Source organism: Osmia lignaria, chromosome 15 (assembly GCF_051020975.1).
Source record: "Osmia lignaria lignaria isolate PbOS001 chromosome 15, iyOsmLign1, whole genome shotgun sequence".
NCBI lineage: Eukaryota > Metazoa > Arthropoda > Insecta > Hymenoptera > Megachilidae > Osmia > Osmia lignaria.
The window spans coordinates 11,503,102-11,515,078 of NC_135046.1; the positions used below are offsets into that span (position 1 = coordinate 11,503,102).

At 28.8% G+C, this 11,977-nt stretch overlaps 4 protein-coding genes across 10 annotated transcripts; 2 read left to right on the forward strand and 2 right to left on the reverse strand.

Annotated features, from left to right (window-relative positions):
* The first annotated feature begins 526 nt into the window (after positions 1 to 526).
* LOC117608203 (HEAT repeat-containing protein 6) lies at positions 527 to 4,776 on the forward strand. 4 transcript variants are annotated; one of them, XM_034332917.2, is made up of 12 exons: positions 530 to 857; positions 930 to 1,178; positions 1,252 to 1,485; positions 1,562 to 2,384; positions 2,450 to 2,736; positions 2,801 to 3,139; positions 3,233 to 3,480; positions 3,549 to 3,768; positions 3,842 to 3,919; positions 3,981 to 4,187; positions 4,254 to 4,370; positions 4,434 to 4,776. In XM_034332917.2, exons 1-12 carry the CDS (start codon positions 687 to 689, stop codon positions 4,602 to 4,604), a joined length of 3,144 nt encoding a protein of 1,047 aa, XP_034188808.2. In that variant the 5' UTR covers positions 530 to 686; the 3' UTR covers positions 4,605 to 4,776. The 4 variants fall into 4 exon arrangements, with proteins under 4 accessions (XP_034188810.2, XP_034188809.2, XP_034188808.2 ...); XM_034332916.2 differs by having other exon boundaries at positions 533 to 857; positions 3,546 to 3,768; XM_034332918.2 differs by lacking the exon at positions 4,434 to 4,776 and having other exon boundaries at positions 528 to 857; positions 3,546 to 3,768; positions 4,239 to 4,370.
* On the reverse strand, positions 4,764 to 6,203 carry LOC117608205 (PRKR-interacting protein 1 homolog). 3 transcript variants are annotated; one of them, XM_076692414.1, is made up of 4 exons: positions 5,808 to 6,203; positions 5,481 to 5,660; positions 5,062 to 5,407; positions 4,764 to 4,977 (listed from the first exon to the last, which is right to left on the reverse strand). In XM_076692414.1, exons 1-4 carry the CDS (start codon positions 5,904 to 5,906, stop codon positions 4,904 to 4,906), a joined length of 699 nt encoding a protein of 232 aa, XP_076548529.1. In that variant the 5' UTR covers positions 5,907 to 6,203; the 3' UTR covers positions 4,764 to 4,903. The 3 variants fall into 3 exon arrangements, with proteins under 3 accessions (XP_076548529.1, XP_076548528.1, XP_034188811.1); XM_076692413.1 differs by having other exon boundaries at positions 5,044 to 5,407; XM_034332920.2 differs by having other exon boundaries at positions 4,764 to 5,407.
* Positions 6,204 to 6,767: 564 nt separating this feature from the next.
* On the forward strand, positions 6,768 to 9,841 carry deltaCOP (coatomer subunit delta). The gene is made up of 8 exons (XM_034332935.2): positions 6,768 to 6,944; positions 7,134 to 7,173; positions 7,584 to 7,807; positions 7,891 to 8,279; positions 8,350 to 8,520; positions 8,592 to 8,905; positions 8,986 to 9,302; positions 9,453 to 9,841. The coding sequence occupies exons 1-8, from the start codon at positions 6,942 to 6,944 to the stop codon at positions 9,540 to 9,542; spliced, it is 1,548 nt and encodes a 515-aa protein (XP_034188826.1). The 5' UTR covers positions 6,768 to 6,941; the 3' UTR covers positions 9,543 to 9,841.
* A 669-nt stretch (positions 9,842 to 10,510) lies between these two features.
* LOC117608321 (ankyrin repeat domain-containing protein 55-like) lies at positions 10,511 to 11,682 on the reverse strand. 2 transcript variants are annotated; one of them, XM_034333248.2, is made up of 5 exons: positions 11,416 to 11,682; positions 11,204 to 11,336; positions 10,920 to 11,128; positions 10,700 to 10,847; positions 10,511 to 10,632 (listed from the first exon to the last, which is right to left on the reverse strand). In XM_034333248.2, the coding sequence occupies exons 1-5, from the start codon at positions 11,680 to 11,682 to the stop codon at positions 10,565 to 10,567; spliced, it is 825 nt and encodes a 274-aa protein (XP_034189139.1). In that variant the 3' UTR covers positions 10,511 to 10,564. The 2 variants fall into 2 exon arrangements, with proteins under 2 accessions (XP_034189139.1, XP_034189137.1); XM_034333246.2 differs by having other exon boundaries at positions 10,908 to 11,128.
* Positions 11,683 to 11,977: the final 295 nt, after the last annotated feature.

Here is an 11,977-nt window from a genome sequence, read left to right on the forward strand (position 1 = left end):
TTCTTTGGTAATTATCGTATAAACCTTTCCCTTACGATTAGTATAGAAGCTTCGAAGCGATTTCAAGTTTCTACCAATGACGGTGACTGATCGTTCCGTTTCAGCCAATTAGATTCATCGTTATAGGCTGAGTGCGCACGACATACCTTGTCATTCTGCAACAGCGAAATCAAATTATCTTCTAATATTAAATTAAATTGTTTTTCAGGTGTTAGAAGTACAAAAAACAGAAAGAAAAATCTAAAAGAAGTTTAGATTCCTGATTTTTGACATTAATTTGGCGTTTTCTTTATAAGTACGTGAATTGAAACAAGAAACAAAATCACAATAAGATTAAAACAGCAGAATCTGAATTACTTTCCCTTTATATCAATAATTTCTTGTATATCATTCCAACACCATTTTTCCTATAATTTATTGTTGTAAATTGTGATAATTGATTTCTTTGTGTTGACTTGTGTTGATATGGCGTAACGTGGTGAAATTTTGGGAGTATTTCAGAACGTGAGACACGAACTCCCATAAGTTGACAGGTCTATCTCATACTTTGTCTGTGGTATTACTAAAAATGGTAATCGACTGTAACTCATGAATAAAAAATAGAATTCTGTAGTGGACCAATATTGGTACAATGTTTCTTATTAAAATTCCTTGTAATGATGTTTGAGAAAATTTAAGCATAAAAAATGGCTTTGGTACAAGCTGATTACCCAAATAATACAACGAAATTTGATTTGATAGTAGAAAAATTGGTTGCACTTACTAAAAAGAAAAACAATGAAACGAAGTTGATTAACAATTATATTTGCAATCTTAATGAACTCGATTATCGATATATTACTGTCTCAAACGAAAATGTAAGTAATTGAAATAATTTTGAATGATGTCAGATAAATATATTATTATTTTATCTTATAATTATGTTTTAGGCAGTGCAATTACTAATTAAACAATTATGTGGCATTATAATACCTACAGAAATAGCTTTGGTGCAAAATCTTTGTAAACTTTTGACTACTTTCATTCAGAATAATATTAAGCTCCAAGAAGAAACATTTGCACATTTTAAACAATGGATTTTGGAAGCTTTAAAGTCTGCTTCCTCAATTGCACATAACAATATTTTTTTAGCCTTGAAGAGTATTTTAATAAATAACCAATTTAATAATATTAATCATGTAAATATAAACTAATTTAAAACAGTATTTTATGTCATACTACAACAGTATTTAAAATAATATATATTTGCAGGATTTGCAATTATTACTTGATGAAAACCAACTGTTGATAAAATATTTAAATCAGTGTAGTACAGAATGGACTGAAACTCACTGTAATGCAATTGGATGTTTAGAAGGAATTTTAGTAAATATAAATAATAGTACTTCAATAGCAAAAGAATTTGTGTATATCATCAAGAATGTGATATTAAATATTGTTTCATCTTCTGTATGTATAAAAGATAATAAACTCATTCACATAAAAGTAAGTAATGAATTATATATATATATATATAATGGTCTATGATAATTCATTCAAAATTATTAAATGAAATTTTTAGATTTTATGTTCCTGCTTACATATTTTACACATTATAACAATCAATAGATTGATACCACATTCCACTGAATTCATGGGTGAAATTTTGGGAGTGGTACAAGCATTTCTATTTTATGGTATTAAAGACTACTCTCCTATGAGGCCACAACTTCTTCGTCCAGCGGTAATGAATCTTCCAGAACGAATCCATGTTATTCCTAGATGTAAAAACTTGAAAAACCACAAAGCAAAATTAAAGAAACAACCTGCTAAAAAAGCTACAGAGATAAATAATAGTATTGTGTCAGAATGCAAGGGAGTCAGTATATATTCTAGTGATTCAGATACCTCAGACACAGAAAGTAATAATTCTGTCCTAATGGATTCCAAAGTAAGACTGGAAACTGTTCATTTGTTACAAGCTCTTATTGAAACTTCACAAAGTCGTGAAATGTTTGGATTTTGGCCACAAATTGTTGCCACTGGTTCACGAAACGATGCCAGGGTATTAACTAGATGTATTCTAAAAGAATTTGTATCAAAAGTGAAGCAACGCATGTTAAGCACACTAACAGAACTGCTGATAGATGCCAAACCATTTTTAATGCACGCCGAAGATGTTCATCATACATCTTTTATTACCTTTTTTGGTACAGTGTGTCTAATGATCAAAGAATTACATTTCACATTATCCTTAATTTTAAGTAGCGAATCAAATGTAGCAATTTTAACCCATACTTTAAAGTGTGCCACTGCTCTAATTCAGGCCACACCATATGCACGTTTGAAAACTGGGCTTGCTACAAAATTAATGAGAAATTGCAGGCCATATATATTTCACAAAGGTATTTATATTATTAATATAAATTATTATAGAAATCAAGTATGGCATTTGTTGTGCTTTATACAGATCCAACAGTTCGAGTTGCGGCATTATCAGCATTTGAAGCTATTGCTTCTTGTGATCCAGTTACTCCAGAGATATTTGAAATACTTGCAAAGCAATCAACTGTAAATTTAGAGTCAGATCAGTTGCATTTTAATGTTTCATTTAATGATAGTACAGAGGAACAAGAAGAAGAAATAGATGCTGAAGATCTAAAAAATGATACAGTGGTTAAATATAATAACAAATTATTGGAAGATACTAATATATGTTTCTTAGTTCATGTTTGTTTAGAGAATATATCAAATAAGGTAAAGCTATGTTTGAAGAATGAAACAAATAAGTTTGAGAAATTAATAATGTATTTAATTATAGACATTGAGTACACCTGTTCGGCTTCAGTCTCTAAAATTAATTGGAAGAATGGTATTCACTATAGGAAGTCTTGTACTTTCACATACAGAATTAGTCACAACAACTTTAATTGCAGCTGTACAGGATTCTGAAGTACAAGTGATATTACATGCTTGTCGAGCTCTGGAGATTATGGCCGGTTGCTTCATGAATTCTGACTTTGAAGACAATGCTTTATTATTTTGGAATATTATATTTGATCCTATGATACAGCTTTTCCAACATCAAGAAACAATAATAAGAGAAGCTGCGTGTGATTGCTTAGGTAGCATTAGTTCTACCGCGTTCACTCAATTACCTGTGAGTGTTCACTGAATAATTTTATACAAATAAATATGTACATAAACAAGTACACAGATAATTAACGAATTCTGATACAAAATATTTTTATAGCGGCAAAGAGCAGTTTTAATTATCACAGTAATTTTTGGTGCAGTGCACGATAAAGAAAGTGCTGTAAGAGCTGCTGCATTACGAGCATTAGGAATGTTAGTAACTTTACCTGCATTGAAAGAGGAAACTGGATTTTTAATGGATTTAGCTAACATAGTTTGTTTAACGGCTGATGATAAAAATCTTGGTGTTCGTATTAAAGGAGCCTGGGCATTAGCTAATTTGTGTAATTGCCTTTCTGAAGATAAGTAAGCTATAAGTTTCTACTTTATTGTATTTTACATTATTTTTTCATATAAAATTCATCTGTCAGAAGTAATGAAGAAGTAGTTGAACCCATTCCTTTGGAAATTGTATTACCCAAAATTTATCAAGTCAGTATTAAGGGATCTAAGGACAGTGATAAGGTAAAATGTAATGCTGTTAGAGCCCTTGGAAGTATTCTGAACTTATGTCCTGACAAACACATACTAAATGATACATCATCAGGATTAGAAGCTCTTATAAACTGTGCTATTTTGGGAAATGATATGAAAGTAAATACTATTATACATTTTAACTAGCTGTATCAATATAATTTTTAATACATTTTTACATTAAATATTATAGGTTCGTTGGAATGCTTGTCGAGCTTTAGGACTGGTTTTAAGCAACAATCCAGATAATATATTACCATCTTCTTGGCGAGTATGTAATTAATAAAATGATTATTTTATTTATTTTTCATACAATGTAATTGTTTTAGTAGGACCAAGTATTTCCTGTGTTATGCAACTTAATATGTGATAGCCCGAATTTCAAAGTTCGAACTAACGCAGCATGGGCACTATATTCTTGTAATTCTTACGGTAAATATACCGTAACTTTGTGGAAGAATATTACTTTAGCATTCGAAAATTCTCAACATGTACCAAGTTATATTGAGTACCCCCATCGCGACGCTCTCATACAACAAGTAATTAAAATTAATGTTACATACAAACTTACATAATTATATATTTATTAGATAAATATTTTTTAGCTGTGCCTTACGCTTAGTCACGTAGCTGCTTGTACCGAAGTGCAAGACTTACTAAATCTTTGGACCGAGATAGGCGAATATGTACACGATATTTCTAATTACATGAAACAATTTCAGGTACAATATTTTATTAATAATGCTTGATATATTTTTTAATATATTAATAACTTTTTATTTTAGGAAACTATTGTACCTGAAAAAGTAGGGGATTTAATAAAAGCGCAATCTCAATTAGAAAAATATGTAAAAAGTGCTCCAACAACAAAGGAGCAAAAAATTGCCCAAACATTAGCAAGTATTTTTGAAAAAACTAAACGATATGATAATTTAGATGTTACTATTTCAACATAGCAGTGCAATGTCTGCTAAAATAAAACAAATTGTATATTGATTGTATATTGATTTATATCTCAGATCCTAGATGCATTACAATTATTTAAATGTAAATACAAGTAGAAAGAAATGAGATCATTCACAATCAAGTTATACAAATTTTTGAATAAAATTTATATTTTTATTTCGATTTATTTACCTTTTAAATTTTTTTTTCGTCGCTTTTGTAAAACTGATTTTTTGTTTGTATTATTCCAAACATTAACAATATCTGAATACATATTACACTTAAAAATATATTTGTATCTTTATTAGTGTTAAGAAACTGCCTCAGTTGAACTTTTCTTTTCTGTATTAGTATCTTCATTTTTAAATGCATTTACAGCCGAATCTACAATTTTATTTGATGTTTCACTATCATGAACAGTGTCAGAGTTACTTTCTTCGCTACACTTACTTTGTGAATCTAATTTACCTTCACTTGTACTAGCCTTATCGACATCTTCTTTTAAATTAGTTAATGAAGATTTTATAGTTGTGTCATCTTCAGGTTTATTGTCCTTATCACTAGTTTCACTATTAGATATATATTCACATGAATTATCATTGTTGTCTTTTATTTCTTGTTCACCTGAGCTTTCTTCTTCTGAACTACTGTTTTCATTTATATTATGAAGTCCAGTATTTCCAACTTTCATTTGTTTCTTTTGTTTCCACCTTTGCTTCTTTTTTAATCTCTTTGCTCTTTTTTTTGCTGTTATTTCCTCAGCTATTTTTTTATTTTCTTCTAATTTTCTGTGATATTCTTCATCTAACAGTTCCTAATAAAAATATGTTAAACATTAAAATTTTCGTATTTATTTAAAAAACAATTACAATTTTATTTGAAATTACCTTCTGTCCCTTTTCTTGAATAAATTTTTGTCGCGCATATTCTTTACGTCTCAAATGTCTATATACATGGAATTCTCCACTACCTGCACCTGCACTACTACCCATTACATTGCGAACAAATTCTGGTACAGTTGGTGTGCTTTTAATTTTAGGTCTTTCAGGTATTATAACAGCTTTCTCCTATTACAACAGTAATGAAATTCAAATATTTTCAACAATTATATATAACATTATTTAAATTAACACATGGTACCAATTTTATTTTATAAAAGGAATTATATTATAGAAAAACAATGAATAAACATGTTTAGAGTTTATGACACATACTGGATTTTTCATCAGTTTTTGGAGTTTTAATCGTTGCAAATCAACTGCTGTTTTTGCAACAACAGGCTTCTCTTCTTCTTTTTCTTTAGTTTTCGGCATGATGTTTTATTACTATACAAAGAATAATCTTAATACCGGTAATATCTTAACAATTTTATAAGTTTCTCCTAATATTGCTATAATGTGAGGTTATAGACACAATAACAAAAGCGAAATGTAAATACATACATTGTATCCATATACCGCAGTTGACCAGAGTCCATAACTGCGAAGACCAGTTTTCGTTCTTCGCGCATCTCCAGTACGCATCTTCGCCCTGATTGGCGATACTCTCAAACGAAGTGGAAAGCGATTAGCAGAGAGCTCGCTGCGTTCCCCCACCATCTTCCAACCTGCGCGTCGCAGTTCTGGACTCTGGTGAACTGCGGTATATAAGCCAATAACGACATAGCGCACGGTAGTAAGAGAGATGGAACAGAGTGAAAAAGTAAACAATCTGCCTCGCCAACTTGTGGTGAACGCACAGTACATACATAATACAAAAATCGTTAATAGTGTTGATTATTATAATGATAAATATTTCATTCATTTAAAAAAAGAACAATAAAAAATATCTGATACATATAAAAATGCTTTAGAATATAGGTATTTGTGTAAAAATACAAAAACTCTTATATGATATTGTATAATGGATCAAATTTTTAAATCTTGTCTTTTTATTTTTGAAATTGTTCAATGTATACATTTATTTTTTATTTTATCTCTATTCATGTAAACATATTTAAAATGGAATACTAAATAAACATTTTTTGTAATGTTAAAAATATATAGTTATTCAGAGAAAAGGAATAATAATTGTGAAAAGAAGATAATAAACTAGAATTATTTATTTTAGTGAAAGTTTTAGTAACAATAGCAATTGTCTACACATTATCGGTAAACTTAGAAACGATCTCCATTCTTCTGAATTATTTAATTCATGATTTGTCTTTCATCATGCCACACGTCAGCATAGTGCGCCCTCTGCTTGTTTCCTCGTATTTGTATATATGATGTGGATGAGAGATTGGCTTATGTAAAAAATTGTATTAGGTTAATCGTACAACAAATAACGTATCAAAATAATTGATTAAAATGGTAAGCACTTATTTGTTATTAAATTTAAGTCATTGTCAAACCACATATATTTTAAGTAACATTTATGACAATATCATTATGGTAAGAGGTGCTACAGATGTCAACCACCGCTCATGGTTATCACCGAAATATACATATATAAAAAAATTAAAATATATTTTATTCTGAAATTATTTACTCGTGTTTTAGGTACTTATTGCCGCAGCGGTCTGCACTAAAGCAGGCAAAAGTAAGTATCGTTTATTCTCAGCAGCCGCACCTGTTTATGCATGTGTGTGTTTTATCTCTTAATCTTATTCATAATTATATTTTTTTAATTAATAAATATTTAACTACAACCCCCATTTTGTTAATATACTTATTTATTTATACTTTTACCTTTATAAGTATTTATTCAACAATAAATGATGATTCTAATATTAATTAATCATAAACATTATTTTATATTTCATCAATTAGAACTCCTATATATAATATAATTTATATTTATATTATTTCATATAAATTTATGAAGTATGTGTACATTTCTTTTGTTGAAATAGTTTTTTTAATATTATTTAATATAGATTAGTTCTCTTGACTTATATATTTATTAATTAAGCCGAACAAATCTAATTTAATAATTTGTAATAATTTTAGCTATTATCTCTCGCCAATTTGTTGAAATGACAAAGGCAAGAATAGAAGGTTTACTTGCCGCATTTCCAAAATTAATGAGTTCTGGCAAACAGCATACATTTGTAGAAACAGAATCTGTAAGATATGTTTATCAACCTTTGGAAAAGGTATACATGTTGTTGATTACAACAAAAGCCAGTAACATATTAGAGGATTTAGAAACATTGAGGCTCTTTGCAAGAGTTGTAAGTATATCATAAATATGAGAGTAAATTGTGATTTTCAATATAGTTTTAATGAATTAAATAATAATGTTACATATTTAAAGATTCCAGAATACTGCAATTCAATGGATGAACTTGAAATAGCTGAAAATGCATTCAATTTAATATTTGCATTTGATGAAATAGTTGCATTAGGATATAGAGAAAGTGTTAATTTAGCACAGATTAGAACATTTGTGGAAATGGATTCACACGAAGAAAAGGTATATCAAGCTGTTAGAATGACTCAAGAAAGAGAGGCCAGGAATAAAATGCGTGAGAAAGCAAAAGAATTGCAAAGACAACGAATGGAAGCAAACAAAAAGAGTGGTCTTAAAAATCCTGGATTTGGCAATGCTTATGGAAGTAGCAGTAACTTTACACAAACTCCTAGTGTAGGAGATACTGCTAATTTTGTACCAGAACCAGTCAGACCATCGTACACGCCAACACAGTAAGAAATAATTATAAGATAAAAGGTAATGTTACTAGAAATTATATTATATAAATGTTTCGTTTTGCAGAAAACCTGTTAATGCTGGACCAGGCGCAATGAAATTAGGAGGAAAATCTCGAGATGTTGATTCTTTTGTTGACCAGTTAAAAGAAGAAGGAGAAAATGTTGTATCAACACCTTTACTTGCAGCAGGCTCAAAAGCAGCATCAATTACACCACAGACTATTAATACGGAACCGTAAGATTTTTATTTATTTCATTTGTATGTACACCGTTAGTGGTTATTATATAATACACTTTTATTTGAAGAGTTCATTTACGGCAAGAAGAACGTCTTAACGTACGAATTGGCCGAGATGGCGGATTGCAACACTTCGAATTGCATGGTTTGGTAACATTACATATTTCCGATGAAAAATGGGGTCGAATTCGTGTACAATTAGAAAATAGGGATTCGAGAGGAATTCAGTTACAAACCCATCCTAATGTAGATAAAGAATTATTTAGGACTCGTGGTCAAATAGGTTTAAAGATTCCTTCAAAACCATTCCCATTGAATACTGATGTTGGAGTACTAAAATGGCGATTACAAGCTCAAGATGAAACAGCATTGCCTATTTCAAGTAGGAATTATTTATTATATAAAATTATTTTCTTATATATAGCATTATAAAAATTGAGTTTTGTTTATTGTTGAAAACAGTTAATTGCTGGCCATCCGAAAATGGAGAAGGTGGATGTGATGTTAATATAGAGTATGAATTGGAGCAAGTTAATCTTGAATTAAATGATGTTCAAATAAACATTCCATTGCCTATGGGGTGTAATCCCATAGTAAGTGAATGTGATGGACAATATACGCACGAAGCACGACGAAATACACTTGTATGGTCTTTACCAGTAGTTGACGCGTCAACAAAATCGGGTTCAATGGAATTCTCAGCACCCTCTTCTACTCCTGCTGACTTCTTTCCTCTTCTTATTTCTTTTTCGTCCAAGACATCATATGTTAATATTAAGGTACGTTTGTCAAAACTAACAAAAGTAAATATAAAAATTTATTACTTTCCTTTTTATCCCACAACGAAGAGTAACATGTTTTAATAAAAAAATGAGATTTTATAATTCAATTTTGATATGTTTCTAAAACTAAATTTTTATTTTTTGCAGGTAACTGATGTTATACTTGTAGATGATGAAAGTCCAGTTAAATATTCAGTAGAGACAGTCTTCTTTACTGACAATTATGAAGTGGTTTAAGTGTTCAATAAATACTGTTAGTTACTTGTGCTGAAATATGTACAAGGATACAGAATTAAGCACTGTTCATTGAAATCACAATGAGTATTTTCAGTTTAATTATCATTCAAATTACAAGTTATTACCATGGAACTATTTTTACCAATTGTTGGATGCTTAAATATGTTTTAAACGGTATTTATACACAATTCATAAATAGTTTGTTTTATTTAATATATGTCGAATGTTGAATTATTAAAGAAACTTGTATACAGATATTTTATAGTTGGTAAAAAAAAAGAATACTGAAAATGTTCTCATTCCATGAATTACATTTATTACCTGCATGGTTTATTAAAAATTTGTCAGAACATTTATTTATGAGTTTTTTTTCTTGTGCAATTATATAAATTATTTTGGTGAACGTAGATCACGTATTATTAAACTTAAAAAACGGAAAAGTATTTTTTGTGTATAGTATGTATATACATACATACGTACGTACATAATTTTTAACCAATAATTAATTCAATTTTACTATTATTTCACTATTTTCTTTTAGTGCTAGTATCTTAAGCATTTAATGTTCTTATATTTTTCATTTCTAATAATGAAATGATGAAAAATATTGCTATATCTTTTTTGTACAAATATTCATAAAAAGGATAATGATATGTAGACCAGAAGAGGAAGATATTAATACTAGGTATTATAAATGTTTGTATACATATATACAAAATATTATATTAATACTTATAAAACAATTTTATTTAGCTTTATTTTGATAAGTAATAAAAAATTTAATTAGTAGTTAATTTTTCTATTAAATACGTATAATTAAATAATAAATCCTCTGTAAAATGTTTATTCATACAAAACTGAAAATATAAATTTAATTAATTGATCATGCACTCTTTTGCAAATTTTTACTGAAATAATTATATAAACATGAAAATAACACAGATATAAATATTATATTTTATATTTTACAGATTTTCTTAAAGGTCATAAATTTAAATTACATTTATATTATTTACATTATTTTATTGCAAAATATCAGATGGTACATTTACTACTTGTTGTATTAAATAATTTTCAATAACTGCTTTAGCTAGAAAAATTAATATTTTTTAATTCATATAATATGGTAAAAAATTTTGTATGTTATTTTTACTCACCAGTTAATGAATTATTTAATACTGCTGCATGATAAGCACTTATATTATGAATATTGCGACATGTAATATCAGCTTCTCTTGATAATAATTCATAGCACACATGTGGATGATTACCATATGCCCCATATATTAATGGTGTATTTCCTTCCTATATGAATAGAAAAGATAATGTTCAAAAATATTTAACAAGAACTATGCCAATATATACCTCATCACTTGCATTTGAATCAGCACCATGATTTAGTAACAATTTTACAAGATCATGGTGTCCATAAGCAGCTGCCAGATGTAAAGGTGTTTCCCCATTAAGGCCACGGTAATTTTTATTAGCACCAGCTTTAAGTAGTTTTTCTGCACTACCTAATTGTCCATATCCTGCAGCCCACATTAGACCAGTTAAACCTTTTTCATCAGGTGCATCCACACTACCTATATAACAATTTATTAATAGTTTTTTCCAATTTTGTTTTTTGTTTTAAATTTGCATAATCAGAGAGAACATACTTGAATTTATGTGTTCAGGTGTAAGTTCACCTTGACCAGCTAATGTATGGAATGTAATATCACTATCTCCATAAAGTTGAGGTATTTCTGTCTGTGTATTACCTCTTTGTAAGTTAGTAAGTAATGTAGGTGGCTGGAAAAGATATTTGTAAGATTAATATTATATTTGAGTATCTTAAATAATAGCCTTTATCTGACTGATAATAATTTACCTTATATGGTTGAAAGGCACTAGTTCTTGTAGCATCTTGCCATGCTCCAGGAGCCCAATGCCATTTAGTTTCTAGAGGTTCAGATTTACATCCAATATTTACATTTTCTGGCTTACAAATTAAAGGTCTTGGTCTGATACCAATTGTTGATTCAACTCCATTACGTGTGATAGTATTCTTAGTTTCAGTATTAGGAGTATTACATTTCTGTTCTCTTTCTTCTTCCTCTTCTTTCACAATTAATTCTGAATGAATCTGATTTTCCATACTATCACTATCATCAAATACAATTAATAAAACGTTACAAAGTTCATAAATGAAATGACAAATATATTACATAGAGGTTACAGTTTTATCATTGCACAGTATGCAATTTATTATTGCACTCTCCAATATTAGATAACATTCATTTCAATATTTCTATAAATTTAATTCGATTCATTGATGTGTATTTGGGGTAAATATTTATTAAAATATAATAAAGATGTATGTTTATACACTCAAATAAGTGATACTTTGACAACATACTAACAAGAGTGATAGAAATGTGGATTTAGGTTCT